This window comes from Haplochromis burtoni, unplaced genomic scaffold (assembly GCF_018398535.1).
Source record: "Haplochromis burtoni strain Fernald_Lab_line unplaced genomic scaffold, NCSU_Asbu1 Contig_359, whole genome shotgun sequence".
Lineage (NCBI taxonomy): Eukaryota > Metazoa > Chordata > Actinopteri > Cichliformes > Cichlidae > Haplochromis > Haplochromis burtoni.
The window spans coordinates 393599-410734 of NW_024582720.1; the positions used below are offsets into that span (position 1 = coordinate 393599).

At 50.0% G+C, this 17136-nt stretch overlaps 1 protein-coding gene across 1 annotated transcript in view; it reads left to right on the forward strand.

The window, feature by feature from the left end:
- The first annotated feature begins 460 nt into the window (after nt 1-460).
- psda (pleckstrin and Sec7 domain containing a) overlaps nt 461-17136 on the forward strand; it is a 49619-nt gene continuing 32943 nt past the window's right edge. Inside the window, exons 1-5 of the mRNA XM_042228853.1 lie at nt 461-3923; nt 10835-13324; nt 13731-13833; nt 15809-16083; nt 16161-16429. Of these exons, the coding sequence (XP_042084787.1) occupies nt 11003-13324; nt 13731-13833; nt 15809-16083; nt 16161-16429 (2969 nt within the window). The 5' untranslated portion in view covers nt 461-3923; nt 10835-11002. The remainder of the gene's footprint in view (nt 3924-10834; nt 13325-13730; nt 13834-15808; nt 16084-16160; nt 16430-17136) is intronic.

Genomic DNA, 17136 nt, shown 5'->3' on the forward strand with positions numbered 1-17136 from the left:
TATATATATATATACATGTGTATATATGCTGTACCAGATCATTACGTCATATCTGGAGAAAATAAAAAAAGTGAAATAGAGGCACTGCTGGGACACCTGAGCAGCGCTGTGTGACGTGGAAACAGGTTCAGCAACGTTATCCCAGTGGATCCCAGGACACTAGGTTTCCGTTATGAATATGCTAACATACAAAGGTCTACCTGTCCCAGGTTTTTTTAGGAAACATTTTTATTATTAAAAGAAGTAATTTTAGAGGTGAAAGATAGGTGTATATAAAAACTTGTTTCTACATGAGACAAACGTCTGACAAATAATTTTAGGATTCATATTAAACAGAATAAAGAATAAAACATCCACAAGTCTAAAAGCAGCAGGATAAACACAGTTTATTCGAGCTTTTAGTTTGAAAGTTAAGCGTACGCGTAATCGGTTGTAGGCGTGTCTTCCGCTCGGGCCTGTCTGACGTAGCTCAACGACGCGTTACGTCACCAAAGATGCGGAAGTTGGAGTCACCGTGGAGAACGTAAACTAATGTCAAGCAAGCGCCTGAAAAAGCGAGCAAAGAGCAGCGGAAGCGCGAGAACAAGGAGCCGAGCGGACTCTTCACCTCCGGCTGGACTTTCACTGCTTCCGCCATGGAACCTAGTTCACTTAGCTAGCCGTTACAGTTACTACTCCCGCACTTCGCCGTTACATCTGTCGTTACAGACAGCGTTACCGTGAAATGGAGCGAGCGGGTGACCTGGAGTCCGCCGCGGTGCCGCCGAGCTGCTGCAGGGGTCTCTGAAAGCTGCAGACCCCGCTGCATCCCATCGTATCCCGGAGGTAAGTGGACTGCGTGCGAATCTCCTTTGAAAAACATGACATTTTGAGATGATTCCCTCATGAATGAAATTTAACAAGCGGGAGAACAAAGCTGGGGGTCTGCCCCCGGGGCAGCAGCACCTGCCCATTATTCCGGGGTACGTTTGACCCCACAAACAGTTTGCCATCAGTCACATTTCTACTTTTACAACCCTCCCCGCGCCTCTTCACAAGGATGGTCCACCCTGCCGAGCGGTGCCAACAGCGATGCCAGGCTCTTGGAAAAGTCGACATTTCAGATCATTCAGGGCTGCTGAGTCGATGAAGTGCATGCCGGACATGAAAATGTCTGCCTGTGATGTAAATGAAAGGTTTAGTATGACACGCAGGGATGTGAAGTGTGGATTTTACTGGGGGAGTGGTAAAAACACACATTTCTGAAAGGAGTTTGGGCTGCTGCCGACAACAGCCGGAACCAGAGCTCTAAAAAAGCAGCAAAAACCGACCCTTTGTTCTTGAAAAGGCTTCTTGCTGTCAAATAAAGTCCCAGCGAGCATGTTTAAGTTGTGTGGATCAGATTTGAGGTCATTTAAAGAGAAACTGCAGCGGGTCCCCGTGTTTATCCGTGTGGATGTGGACAGGCGAACAGTGTTCAGGCTGTCAGTGCTCGCCTTGAAGCTGCTAACAAACCCAAACAGTGTTCGTGAAAGTGGAAGACTCGAACACGATGAGGTCATTTCTGAAGTTGTTGCGTGCTTTTTGTCGTTGCTGCGTTTCATCCCTACAAACTGCACGAGTTATTTTCAGTTTCTCTTTGATGCTTCTCATTTCATCTCACAAATAAAAGCAGGAACTCTATCGCACGTTTCACGTCTTCACTTCAACGTGAAATTATTAGTTTAACGCTTTTTAAAGTAATCCAGCACACAGCAGGCCTCATCACGATCACTGATATCAGGATGGAACAGCTCTGTGATTATTATTATTATTATTATTATTATTATTATTACACGGAGAGTTAGAAAGCCTTTAAGCAGAGTGGAGCAGAGAAAAGACCTCAGCCCGAACATCTCCAGCCTCATCCAGCTTCTTCCCCTTCAACAGATAAACTGAATTAATTTTAGAAGCGATTCTTGTATCCAAACATTTCATTTTACCTGTAAAAACCAGAAGTGCATCTTCAGTATGACTTTATTCTGAAAGATGAAGTTATGTAAAAACCTACAACTTTTAAAATGTTACATTTCTACTGATAGTTGTTTAAAGACTTATGAGGAAATAATAATGTTGTAAGTGACTTGTTGTGGCCCACAGGCAGTAGGAGCTCACAGTGAGAATCACTGACCTAAGGTTGGATTTTTATTTTCACGAGAGTGAATTTATTGAAACGAGAGAACGTTTGGAGTGCAGGAGGTGTGGGACCTGACAGCTGACGAGGCACTAATGAGTCCACGGGACGATGACGGGGCTTAAAGGTACAGCAGCGTGTCGTCAGCATAGCAGCGAATATCCTGTGTATCCTGGTCAGCAGTAGTCTAAGCACAGACGGCCTCCACGTGGCAGCCTGGTCAGGTGAAGCACCTCAGCTGGGTCCTTCAGACGTGGAGGACTGAGCTGCACATCCTGGCTCCACCCCTCAGAAGAAGCTCATTTCTGACACTTGCACCCGTCCTTCTGTCACCACCCTAAGCCCGTGGTCATAGATCAGGGTAGGAACGTGGTTCGACGAGTAGCCGGACAGCTTCGGCTTCACTCTCAGGTCATGGCTGTACGAGTCTGTCTGCTCAGCTGTTCCCTCACCCACGAGCAGAACCCAGAGATGCTCCCAAATAGGCAGCTGAGGACTCGGAGGTTCTCATTCTCATTACAGCTGCTTCGCATTGAGCTGCAAAACACCGCAGAGCGAGGCAAGACCACCCAGCCAGAAACCATCCTGCACCTTTGTTTTAAGAATGCGGAGCGATAATAAACAAGTTCCTCTGAAAGTGAGCTCTTGGAGGACGCTGTGCTTTACAGGAGAAAACGATTACACTGCTGTCGGTCTAAGCGGAGGCAGAGACGATGCTCAGGTCTACAAGAACGAGCACTCAACACACACCGAACTCGCTGATATCAGACAACAGGATCACTGTAGTGTGTCACGCAAAAGTAACTAATGCTGCAAAAACTCATGTTTAACTTATAATTGAACCTATAATTTCAGCTGTTACAAAAGACGTCGGCACCTCAACAAGGTTTCAGGAAACAGGAGATTAAAAATGATGAATGATAACAGGAAAAAACAAGTGTATATTTTTGTGAGTTTGGGATATTCTTCATCCTGGACCTGGATCCAGAGTGGAGCCGACCAGCACTCCCAGCAGCTGCGACACAGGTAAGAGGACCCCTGCAGCTTGGCTCAGATTATTTTGCAGCTGCGTATTGAGTGAATCTGTAACCTTCTGCTTGTTGCTCCTTTGTTTCCCAGCTGTCTCCGCGAGTAACGTCCTCGCCTCGTCTCTGGAGGGGGTCGGCAGGAGTGAAAGACTCAAACAGGCCACGAATGTATAAACGTACCAGCTTGATGTGTGTATGTGCTGAGAGCACGTCACGCGGTCACTGGGCTGTCAGAAGAGCGCCCCCTGTGGAGCAGCTGCAGTTTTCCCCTGCAGGTGTACGCTGATGTAACGCGAAGAGTGATGAGGTCACAGGCTGTGGGCCGGTCCCGCTGCAGTGACGCGTGACATCACAGTTTAATCAGCCTGTAATTCTGCACATTATCCTGATACTGGACACCCCGCGCTCCCCCCACCTTTCCTAAGCTGCCATCTGTCACAGCTGCCCGTCATTGGCTGTGAAGGAGCCGGGTCTGCAGACGGCGGAGCGCCCGATTGGCTGGCAGACTGTCTGGAAGGAGGAGGGGTAGGCGGGGCGTCAGCTGATTACAGGAGATGGGAAGTAGAGGTGGAGGAAGACGAGGAAGAGGAGGAGCTGAGCGCAGTCTGTAAATCCACGATGAGCCGGCGCTGCTGCAGACAACAAGTGTTCAGAGAGGAAGAGGAGGCCGAAGGAGGATAAAACCAGCTGTAGCACGCAGAGAGGCGGGTTACCACGGCAACTGCCGCAGCGAGGACACACAGGTAAGGTTACAGCGGCAGGCGTGTGTGTGTACGTGTGGTTTTATGTGGTGGATTGAGCTGTGTGTGGTGGGAGGAGGAGGAGGGAATCCTATTAGCAGAGTCCAGGAAAAGAAGGACTAAGAGTGCTTATCACACACACACACACACACACACACACACACACACACACACACACACACACACACACACACACTCTGACAGCATGTCAGGTATCTCACACTCTTTATATCTCAGGTATGAAGTAATCTGACCTTTCACTGCAGTAAAAATACTCTGAAACAAGTAAAAGTACTTCGTGGTTACCTCTGGGAGGAGAGCTCAGGGTGTCTGAACGCTCCACAAACAAGGGCAGTTTGTACCACAGCAGCATGTAAGACACGATTATTGAACGCTCTCATCCATGTAGAGTCCAAAAAATCATTTTAAAGGTCATATTTCAAGGAGCTGCAGTTATCAGGAGACTTTACCTCCCAGCGGACAGAAGCTTCCTCGGTTGGTCGATTAGTTCGTGTAATCGTGAGACTTTGGTTTTAACAGGAAGGAAGAACAGCAGCTCAAAGCCTGGTGGCTTCAGACAGAGTTCACAAAGAATGAACTTCTGTGAACTTTAACATATAATAATGTGCAAGAGATTTATTAAGCTGCAAACAGACATGAACTGCACAATGCAGACACAAACAAGCTTCAGTGTGAGCAGCTGTCAGCTCTGTGAGGATCCTCAGGAAGACGTCTCCTCAGCTGAGGCCCGTCTGCGACTGATGGTGTCCTGCTGTGTGTTATCAGATCCAGGTGTGCTTTCTCTGCACTGACAGTGTGTTTGCATCGTTGTCATGCTGGAACAGGAAGCTGCTGTCAGTCAGATGTTCCCAGATGTTCCTGCGTGGTGGATCAGACTCTGTGATTCATCAGTTTATCAAAGATCTCCAACAGCTCTGACTGAGCTGCAGCTGAAACCATGACAGAGCCTCCACCCAGCTTCACAGATGGCTGCAGACTCCAGGTTGCCTTCATTAAGAACGGCTTCTCGATCGGCTGAAGGTCCAGATCATCTCTCGGGTCCTGTTCAGCTGCTGTCGAGTTTTTATGGCCTCCCACTTCCTCTTCTGTCCACTTTCCTCGGGGTTTTGAGGACACACTGACACCACGCTGAGATGTGCAGAGTTTCAGCTGACAGCTCTTTGGAATCACCGTGTTGGAGACAAAATCCTGTTTTCATGAGAAGCTGTGATATCGTTGGCATTTTTGACAGATTTGGTAAAGAAACTGGAACAGATGATGAGTTTGTGTGACAGGCTGATGCTAACTAACTGCACCTCTGCTCAGGTGTGTGGGATTCACTGTCATTCCTGTGAGAAAGGTCCGGTACAAGGACTGAACAGGAGAGGAAAAGCAGCCAATGTCCACAGAACAGGACAGGGATAGCTCAGTAGGTAGAGTGGTGGCCCCATGATCGGAAGGTCGGGTTCGACTCCACTGAACGGCTACCCTGAGGTACCCCTGAGCAAGGTACCGTCCCTACACACTGCTCCCCGGGCGCTGCATTGGTGGCTGCCCACTGCTTCACTGGGTGAATGGGTTAAATGCAGAGGAACTATTTCCCTACGGGGACTAACACGCACACTTTACACCTTTTTTACACCTTTACAGAAGAACTTTAAGGAGCTTCAGGAAGCTCGAGAGCTGCTCAGCAGACCTGAGGGGTGGCTCAAGACTTTTGCACAGCTCTGTGTGGCACATTTTAACAGGCCTAGGAAACAAAGTCGTTTCCAGTCGTCTGGTTTAGAAACTATTGCTTGGCTGCTAAAAGTGTGGTTGGGGCCCCTTTGAGTGGCCGTTAGATAAAAGCGAGGGGGCGATAATAAAATCACCAAAACGGTTTGAAGGCAAAGTGAAACTAACAGCAGTAATTATTCAAATATATGGAATCAGGAAGTCAAAGTTGGACCACGAGCAGGTGAAACAGACAAATCCTTATCAATAATTATTGATCGGTGCACAGCAGCAGTTTAACACATGGCTGCAGTTAGAGAAGCAGAACAAAGTTGACCCCTGACCCTCGTCCTTTCCTCTCGGTTATCTCTGTGAGCGAGGATCGGCAGCGTCAGTGCAAGAGCGGCTGTAAACTGAGGTCAGAGTTCAGGAGCTGCTGCTGCTTTGTGTTTCCTCTGCAGCCAGACTTTTGTCAACGACAGCAGGAAGCAACGCTCGGAGCCTCTTTTACCTCCTCTGACCTTTGACCGGAGAGCTCAGGGTGAGGATCGCAGTCAGTGAGGAAGGACTCGCACGCGCTCGTGCTTCAAGTCGTTCCAGCTGAGAGCCGGCGACGTGTCGGGCGCTCGGGGCAGCTGCAGGAATTAAAGTCACGTTCTGCTTTTAATTGGCTGCAGATATAAAACTTTCCAGCTGCTAAATGCGAGCCAGGCGTCTGGAAAATGACTTCACAGAGACAGCAACAGTTTGCAGAGCTGCAGCTCACACAGACCTTCTCAGTGACGCCGTCAGCGTGAGCGCCTCCTTCCATGCGTCCTTTGAACTTCAGTGTTTATGTCCTCTGAAGCACATGTGTGTCCAGGTCAGTGAGTCGGAGAACAGTGGGCTCCTCTCACTGTGACCACAAACCTGAAGCTCCGCCTCCTCAGAAAGTCTGTTAGTACATCTGCCTCACAGCAGCCACGTTATTGGCTGGATAAGATAAAAATTAGCTGAGGTGAAGCCTAATAGACGGCTGAGAGCTATGGCCACCTGTGGTGCCGTCCACCTGTCAGTCAAAGAGGCCACGCCCCTAACAACACAGACTTTAATCCAGGTGAGCTATGAAAACATCTTCCCCTCGTACAGCTGTTATGAAGGAGGAAATGACCCACACACAGTCTGTGGATCAGGCTGTAAACATGTTTATGTCTGCTGTGAAGGTCTGTGGGGACGGACTCACTGCTGCAAGGAAAAGAAAATCGGATTGGCTGCAGTTCTGGAAGAACTGTGATTTCTTCAGGTGGACGTTAGAGGAGGTGGAGGTGATGAAAGTGGACGTGACGGTGATGAGGACTGATGCGTGAGCAGCAGAGGAGTCAGATTCAATAAAGGCAGAGAGCTGCTTAGAGCGGTTTGGGGGGCGCTTAAGCAGCTCTCTGATGTTCCTCTGCAGGAAAGACAAAGCGCCCTTTGATCGCGCTCCGAAGCAAAACCTGACACGGCGTCCTGTAGCAGGTTACATCACTCAGGTGTCAGGATTATTTGGAGCTGATGCTCGTTGTGAAGACGAGAGTAGCAGTTTGTTACCAGAAACGCCGTCGCAATAAGGACGAACCGCCGATCAGATTGTTATTAATGTGTTGATCGTTACAGCGCCGTCGCTTCTCTGTGGACGTGAACACGTCGGTGCAGAAACACGGGACCTGAGTATGACATAACCCGAGGAGGGCAGCACTGACATCTGATTAAAGCACTGCTGGACCCCGTCAGCCTCAGATGCAGGTTTTACCCTCTGATAGCTGTAAATGCCGCTGATCACGCCGCGGAGTCGCTCTCCTCATTCCTGCTCTCCGTTCATCACAGAGCAATGTCTTCCTGCTCTACAGTTTGATGTGGATTTGATGAGTTTGTCCTGTTTTCCTGTTCGTGGTGAATGTGTTTTAATAATGATCGGAACGCTCAGTTTTTTTCTACTCCTGGGTTTATATGATGTCATACAGAGTGGGTATCTTGTATGGTCATCTCGGGACCAAAGGAGTCACCCACTGAGTTGGTAGCCATTGTGGAATTTCCACAGATTCATGTCAGAGGTCTGCAGGACATGAAAACTGCAGGTATAGATGTGATTAAAGTTCTCATTTTAAAAGGAGGCTTAAAAACACTCAGCTCCACTGATGGCTCCTCCCACCAGACCTCTGAGTGAACGCCATGGTAATTCTGACCGTGGACGCTTCTGTTCAGCCTGATTTAAGTAGCAGGCCACCGCTTTTATAAATCTCTGCTCTCAGACTTCCGGTTGGTGAGGGGCAGCCAGGAGAGGCGAGGAAGCGCCGAGTTAAGACAAAGAAGGATTATTTTGAACCATGAATCATGCTAAGCTGCTGCGGTAGGAGCTAGAAACGAGCCGACAGGTCGCCTTGTTGTTTCTGAGAGGAGACGCGCACTGACTCGCATCTCAGCACCAACATCTGCTCCACATCCACCGTGCTGCTCGTGCACGCCGCCGTGGCGCACGCTCTAAAGTTCACTCAGCAGAATAACAAAGTTCAGGTTCTTTGTTCTGGATCTACTCGAGATCAGGAGATCAGAGCAGCAACACTTTGTGTGTGTGTCATTTCCTCTGACAGAAACCAGCAAAACTGGTTTTTAAGCCGTTTCACACCACCACATGTGCCAGCAAGGCGCACGATTGCAGGACAAACACGCACACGCGTGTGAGCCCGCTGGGTTGCACACTCTGTGATAAACTCCTTGACGCTTTCCTGTGGCTGCTTCATAATTACTGATGACAGAGCTGCGGCTGTCCTGGATGGAAGACGCTTGCAGGTGAACGCCGACGACACTGAAAGGGACCGAAATGACCTTTCGACCCTCGGCTCAGCACGTGTCACGCCTGATCAGCATCTCAAACGTCTCCTGTACGCCACTGTTTCCTGCAGCCTCTTGTGTTTTCATGTGACCTCTCCTCGTGCTCTAAACTGCTGACCTACATCAGCGAGCAGCACAGAAGCTCAGATTTACTATAAAATGTGGAACAGGCGAGCGGCGACGACACAGATAGGAGCTGTAAAAAGCCGAGAATAGAAGCACGAGCGGCCTCAGTGAGGTGGTTAAATGGAGCGTGATGGAAGGAGCGGGCTGTGTTAAACACGCCGGTCTGTGCAGACGTTCCTCCGGACACGCTCAGGAGGAGCGGTCACAGAGGCCACGGTGTGGCTGCCGACTCCTCACCTGAACACCCGTCAAGCTGCTTCTGCTCCTCCCTTTAACAGACGAGCTGAACTCACGTGTCAGTCGCAGCCTGCTCGCCCACGCGCTCCTGCCGCCCCGTTGGAGGACGGCCAAGGGCAAGAGAGCACATGTAGATACCAGAGAACTGAGAAGGGCAGCAGCTTGTCTTTCTCAGCTGATAATGAGCCACACTGCGCAGCAAACACCTTCCTCACCCCTTCGAAGGTTTCACTCCCAAGATCTCCCTGAGGCCACGCAGAGCCTCCCCACCCCTCAGCTCCTGTTTAGTCGCAGTGACGTGCCGCACATCATCCTCACCGACCGACCAAACAAGTACATGTAAACTTTAAGACTGAGTTTTTCGCTCCAAACATTCAAACGCTCCTTCCTTCTATGATGAGCTCTGTGCTTCTCTCACCCCAACCAATCACAGCAGATGGCCCCGCCCCTCCCTGAGCCTGGTTCTGCTGGAGGTTTCTTCCTGTTAAAAGGGAGTTTTTCCTTCCCACTGTCGCCAAAGTGCTGCTCATAGGGGGTCATATGATTGTTGGGTTTTTCTCTGTATCTATGAAGCGCCTTGAGGTGACTTTTGTTGTGATTTGGCGCTATATAAATAAAATTGAATTGAATTGAATTGCATGAGCAGTAATCCTGTGACTGCTATAAACAGTTTATCACAGCGTTTTTCTTCTTCTAGATCTTTATGACATCGTACAGAGGGGATACCCCCTATATGGTAATTTCAGAAGCCCCGCCCATGTGCTGTTGAAACGGGGGGTGGGGGTTAAACGGCCTACTTCAGACAGGGGATTATCTGAGGAGCTGAATTATGGCAACGTATGATATACAGAACCTCAAATCATGCAAAGCTGTTGTGGTCGAATCCACATTTGGTGCTTCTGTAACCAAATTGTGAGCCAGAACCTAGAACCCCTCCAAGGTTCCCCCAGAACCTCCTGAAGGACTGAAACCATGAGCGTTTGGCGACGGTCTCCCTCGGAGTCGGCCTGGTGCACCCTGGAGGGGAGGAGCTGTTGTTTTGACAGTGTTGTTTTCATTTTTCTGTCCCTGAGGTTCGTGCTAGATAAAACCTCCTGTTGTGTTGCTCTCTGCCGGGTCTCCTTTTTGTGGGCCCGGCGTTCTTTGAAAAATGCATTTTAATCTCAAGGAAATGCTTCTAAAATAAAGTTTAAATATATTTTTTTAAAAAGAAAGAAGAAGTGTGAGCGTTATCAGAGAATTTCCCGCTCTGAGTTTTTTCCTGACATTGTCTGAAATTCACTCGTTCTCATCCAGTTTCCACACATTCACCTTCCTAACCCACACTGTGGGGCTGGACTCTGCCTCTGATGACTAAAACATGAGGTGTTTGGTTTCTAGCAGTGAACCAGTCTGAGGACACTGTGACCTAAATACAGGATTGGGTGAGAACTGATGAAGCGTGAGGTCAAACATGATCATCAGCCTGAAGCTGTGCAGTTAGTGGGGTGGAAAACGTCTTTCTGTCACACTTTACATGCAAATTTCATGAGGTACAGTCGAAACCATATGATTGGTAGCTTCTAGTGACATCTGCAACTGTTATAGTTACATAATAACTACTTCCTGTTGATGATGATCATTCTGCGATGCTCAAAGCGTTCACCCAGGAAAAGCCTCAAATTCAGTTTGTTTGTACTTTCTTGGTTTGGAAAAGATCTTTTTTTTCAGTCTCCAAGTTTTAGGAATGCTAGGTGTCGTTAACCTCTTAACATCCACTTGGTCACTGTGGACCAATCCAGACTTGGAGCTAAGGGTTCAGCTTATGCCTAAACAAAACCCAACCTTGCAGAGGTTGACCTAGTGGGTGAAGTGGATGGTTTGATATCTTGAGGAAATGGAAGGTTTAAAACCGCAAAGCTTAAATGATCACACCTTTATGAATTCAACCCTTGTAGAGGATAAACTGGAATATTAACTTTGAACTCTGTCTGTGTTTCTTGCTGCAGGTCGAAGAGAAGATGTGCAGCTGCAGGATGGAACTGGTACCCCAGTCCTGCCCCTCACCAAAGACTAGATGAATTCTGTGCTGGACACCAACAAGTCTAAGGACCTTTTGGACTAGTAGCACAGGTCCACAGCAGGGAACTCTGGAGCATTTTAAAGGAAGGGCAGATATGTCCCAGGCCGGTAAGGTCCTCCACCTGTACGTTGAGGTGAGGTCTGTTGCTGAGGAGGAAGGTAAGGTGCCGGGCCGAGGAGATGATGGTTCCAGTCATCTGATGCTTCAATGTCCAGATGTTCTCCCTCACTCTCAGAGGAGCTCTGCCTACTCCAGCCGGAACCCCAGTCCGGATCTCTCTCCGATACAGCACCACATGGGGGGCGAGAACCACAGCTTGCCTCTCTCAAAGACCTCCTCCAGGCAGTCGGTCAACTTCCGGTCGAACGCCCAGCTTCAAGAAGATGCACTGCATGACAGGTTTGGGCAGTTACTTGAAGTCCTTACACCGGGAATGACCGTTCCACGCCACCACGGCTCACTTGGACACATCGGTTCCTCAGACATGAATCCCCACCAGAGGAGGGTGTTTATCTCACCATCATCAACATCCTCTGGGAGGCTGACTGTGCCCTCCACACCAGTCAGCGGTCGCAGGTACTGCGAGGTCCCAGGGGTGGAGGGCAATGAGGGGAGGAAATCCGTGGTGTCGTTTAGCTACATAGAGAAAGCAAACGTTCACAACACGGCCGCCCGCCGAAATTCTCTGTCTCATAATGAGCCGGACAGTCCTTTCAAGGAAATGGGAAGCAGGAAGGTGCTGCCCGCTCACCTTCGGAAGAGGCTCAGCGATCCAATGTCGTACAACGGTTACCTGTCACAGAGCCACACCTGCCCGGCTCAGAGTCCAGCCCCACGGGGCTCACCTTACCTGCAGAGAGCTAACCTGGACTCAGCGGCCAGAGGTGCCACCTACAGGGCCCTTGAGGAGTTTGGATCTCCAGAGCTTAAGCGCAGATTTGGAGGTCACCAATTTGAGAACAGCAGCCCCTCCCTGCCTCGGCATTATCAGCCTTCTCGCTGCCAGTCCTGGGGGGGCTCACCTGACCTGCCCCGCAGCACCCTCACCCTGCCGTGCAAGACCCAGCTCATGGAACTGGACAGGACCCTCTCCCGTAGTCCAGTGAACGGGTTACCCAGAAGTCCTGCCTCCAACCATCTGTGTGCCCACACTAGCTGCTGGTCTTACTCTGCAGATCCAGCTGCTAAACTGCACTCCAATGGCCCGACTCCGAGCAAACCCAGGCCGTGGATGGGAGACGAGAGCCCCAGACACTCGAGTAAATTTCACCCACCGTTACCTGCAGGGAGGCCCACAGACATCCAGCATGAGGTTCAAACTAACGTATTACCTGCCTGCACACCTGGGACCTCTCATCACAGTGCCCGTAATGCTAACACTACCAACACCAGCCAAAAAGCCACAGACGGGATAGACAGCAGCTTAAGCAATAAACTGAATTTAACCAGCAGGAGTCCCTACAGGTTGTCACGCTGCAGCAGAGCGAGTGACGCAGCCAGCGATGTCAGCGGCAGGAGGAGTGCCTCCCCATCCTCAAACCTCGATGTGGCTTCTAAGTTAGCTCTGGAGGCCAGCAGACTTTCCAGCATTTTTGCAGAGAGACGAACTCCGACTCCTCCTGAGTCTTTTCGGCCCGAGAGTCCCAAGACTGCACGGAAAGAATCACAACCGTACTCCGCCCTTTATGGACGGAGCTCCCCTGAGCTTTTACAGGTGGATCCCTGGAACCACAGCCGGAAAACTGACAAGGAAGTACCTCACACTAAACCAGGACGAATCTCCCCAGTCTCGTCACAGAAAGGCCTCTCCTCACCAGCATCGCCAGCCATGCCTGCTAGATTGTACCGTGCAGCTGCCTCTCAGTCACCTGAACTGGACCCACGGCAGAAACGGAGCGCATCACCTAGTAAGGACATGTCCTCCCTGCACCGCTACCAGCCGCCACAGTACACCGGAGACCACAGGTCACCAGGCGTGGAGCGAAGACCGTACGATCACCTGTCTGAGAGATCACCCAGAGACAGCCCTGAAATCACCAGGAAACCTGTCTCCAGACCGACCGTGGAAGCTTTGCCTGTGAGCTGGACCTCCAGGCAGCAGGAGTGGATGGAGGACAGGAGCGAACTCAAAGAAAACTACCGTCAGGCACCTCCCAGAGTTTACGTTTCACACAAAGACGAGAGTCGTGAAAAGGATGGGGGTGATAAAGGGGTGAAGACATCGGGGCAGGAGCAGCAGAGGCTGGGTGTGGGCGTGACCAAGGATCAGACAGAGGACGTCCAGGACCACAGCGGCGGTGCCGGGCCGTCCTCTCACAGCTCCAGTGGAGTGACGGGGAGCCTGAGGGACAGTCTGTCCCCGGAGACCTCGAGCCAGTCGAGCCACGATACGGCAGACGGTGGCTCCGGGATGCAGGTCGGATGGATGGGAGGGGGCGGAGGGTGTGGTTGTGTAAGAGGAGGTCATCAAGTAGAGTGTGTGTTGAGTCAGTGAGCTCCAGTAAGTCGTCATCTTCACCTCGACTGCAATAAATCGATAATGAAAGCAAAGTAAAACTGCAGCTTTCACTTTGATTCAGCGACTTGTCTTTGTTTCTGTCGCGCACGTTTCCTCCCGCTGTGCTGAAACAGGACCGGCCTAACGTTTACATAATGATGATTTTGCTTTAGACTGTCACAGCAATTAAAGCACAAAAGCTTCTGCACCGGCTCAAACTCTGCTTCTCTTTAATGTGTCAGCGAACGGCACGTATCCAACGCACCGCTGCTTCCTTCCCGTGTTTATAAACACATGTAAACATGCTACTTCCTGTCCGTTTCAGTCAGACGTCGGATCAGCAACAGCTCTGTCCTCCAGGTCGCAGAAGATCGCCCAGGCCAAGTGGGAGTTCCTTTTCGGAAGCCAGAAGAGCCGCTGCAGTAAAGGTGCGGTAGGCAGTTCCTACATGACCTTTGACCTCAGGTCCTACACCGTGGACCAAATCCGCATAAACTCTATCAGAAAGAAGCCGCTTCCGTCCATGTTGGGTCCAGACTCTGTTTCTCAGTATGGGCGTGTTTATGTCAGCAGACACACATTATTATAAACTCTAACATCTGTAAATGTCAGATTTATTTTACTGCGTCCAGTCGTAGGACGACACACGACGCTCCACCAGTGCATTCTTAGATTTCAATAATTCACTCAGTCAGCTAATTTCATGTCTCAGTTTCTCAGAGTGTAAACTGGAATATTAAACAGGTGGGAGCATGAGCACTGACACCTGGACGGGTTAAAACAGTAGTGTTGTTGGAGGTCACCCTTGGTGGGCTTTCTGAAGCAGGCGGGGCGTCTGCAGGTAAATACCAGTGTTGATGGCGGCTCTTTACTAACGACTGTTTATGAAGCGCAGACGTGTGCAGCAGGTGTGTGTTTCTGGCATCACACTGTAAATGTTACAGCATATATAATTTAACAGCAGCCCTTAAGTGAAGCCACACCCACCTCTTCGTAGATACCACAGCAGGTAAATACGACCTTACAGGCTTTGTGTTCTTCCAACCGTCTGACAGCAGCGATGCTGGGACTGCTCGTAGCGGTGCAGCAGCAACAGTGTGCTGATGACCCGGAGTCTGTTTGCAGCAGGTTAAAGGGCCGTTCTGTCTTTTCTCTGCTGCTGTGGAGTAAACACGGAGCTCCCGGAGTTCCCAGCATCTTCTAAGCCAATTAGCCGAAGCTGCAGCTTAACGTAAGCTCAGAGGGGTTTTACAGAGAGTACAACTGTGCTCACAGGTGCTGCTACACATCACCGCTTCCTGTTCTGTACGTTCTCACTTAAAACCGGGCGTCAGCCCTAAACGACACAGAACCGAGTCTTAAAGTTTGCGCTGGCGTGCTCTGAGCTGCAGCTCCGATCGTGTCGGTGTAACTCTGAGCTCAGAGGTCTTCTGTCCTGTTTGTCCAACAGGTCGTTGTAGACAGTTTGATATTGATAAAGTCAAGTCTCAACATGGAACTCAGCTTCTCTGGAGTCCTTCTGTGTATAAACTGATCTAATTTGTTTGCACTCGTACGTTTCTGTAGTTAAATATCAGAAACGGGTCCAAATCCAGGGTTTTAGTGCTGGTTCCTCTGTGTTAAACTTTATTCACACCATGATCCATCAAAGTTTCACGAGGATATCTGCTGGACTCAAACAGCTTATCCTTCACCACCGATCGAGGAGCGCAGGAGCAACCCTGGGTTTTTTAACCATTACAGCCATCCAACAGGCGCATCATTAGGAACAGCTACTTTTAACACTACTGATATTTACTCTGGAGTTAACTTCAATAATTACTTCCTCCAAACCATCAACGTGTCTTTTAGACCCCATTCCTACAAAGCTGCTCAAAGACGTCCTGCCATTAATTAATGCTTCAGCCTTAAATACCAACCTATCTCTAATGATCGGCTATGTACCACAGGCCTTCAAGCTGGCTGCAGTTACACCTTTACTCAAAAAGCATCTGTAGACCCAGCAGTCTTAGCTAATTATAGGCCAATCTCCAACCAGATCTCTGCCTCTGTTAAACAGCATGTCTGTATCCTGTAACCGGGTTGAGTTGAGCAAAGGACGACCGGATGCAGAACCTCGTTCTGAGGTTACATCCAGTTAAAACGCCGTTTTTCCTTCCCGCTGTCGCTAAGTGTTTGCTCACATGGCGTTGTTGATTGTTGGGGTTTCTCTGTGTCATTGCAGGTCAGTACTTTGCAATATGAACACCTTGAAGTTGCCTCTAAGATTTGGTAATAAACTAGAATTGGATAAAAATAACAGAAAACTGGGGACCAATCAGAGTTTAGCTTCAACACTTCGTAGGACCTGTTTTGTGCTCTTTGACACTTGGCGTTATGAACATCTGCTTTTTCCTCCCGTAGACGCTCCGTCCACGACGCCTCCGACCAGCAGTTCGCCCAGTCCCACCCCACCCTCTTCCCTCCATCTGAAACCAGCCAATCAGAGGAGGGGGCGGGAAACCGAGGGACAAAAGCTGTCTCATCACGAGGTCCAGCAGATCGACGTGGAACTGGTGACCGCCGACCCTCGAGGCTCCTCCCCCAAGACTGGCATCATCCGGCGAACCCTCAAATACTCGGAGACGGACCTGGACGCCGTGCCTCTGCGCTGCTACCGTGAGACCGACCTGGACGAGGTGCGTGCGCCTCCACCTGTTTGCATCTCACCTGGTTCCTTTTAAAATACGTTATCATCATCTCTCGTATGGTGTAGGTAATGCGGGCGGAGGCAGCCGAGGAGGCGGACTCGGCCTTCGGGAGTAACCGCAGTGTCCTCGGAAACTCCAATTTTAACCCCGCTGACCCCTCCCCAAAATCTCGCCCAGGTGGAAGGAAGGAGGTTGATGGGGAGGAGGAGGAAGACGAGGAAGATGAGGAAGAAGGAGGAGTGGTGAGCTGGGCCAGCGTCAGGATGCAGGGAGACCGACAGAGACAGAAAGCCATGAAGGAGGAGGAGGAGGTGCTCAGCCTGCTGCTGAAGGGGTGAGAGGGCGAGGAAAGGGGCTGCGGGGGAGGGCGGGGGGTGAGCTTTAGTGAAGCAGCTTGTTTCATAGTCGAGCTGTTAGAGTAACTGATTACTCAAAGACTTGGCGATGTAAGCTCAGATTGTTGTTTTCAGGCTTGTTTGCATCGAGCTCATTTACACCACAAACCCTCGAAGCTTTACTGAACTCTGCTTTTCTCTCTTCTGCAGCCGCTGCATCGCTTTTACTCCAGTCTGCTGTCTGTTTGCACGTTTTCTGTTTATTGGCTGCGTTATAAACTTTCTAAACTACGACTTTCATCAGGGTTTCTGCTCATGTTCAAAGCTCCGCCCTGCCTGCGTGATCACACGAGACGCTGCTACACAGAAATGAAGGATTTATTATCTGACAACCACAAAAGTTGTGTTCAGCTGTAAATCCTGGAAGAAGCTTTTCTCCTGTCAGATTAAACATAACAGTAAAGTCCTGACTTCCTGTATCTTACTTTTCTGGCCTATGACAGGCCACGTTTTAAAATGTCACGCAGTGGGCCGTTTCTGGCCCGCAGGCCGTCTATTTGACCCCCCTGCTTTATATTCAGAGCTGCAGCTGAGGAAGAAGGGCTGCCTGTGTAGGAGGCAGTCGTCTCTCCTGCTTCTTTCATCCTCTTTAATGCACATGCGTGTAAACTGAGAGACCGTGTGCAGGCTTTTCCTCCTCAGATTC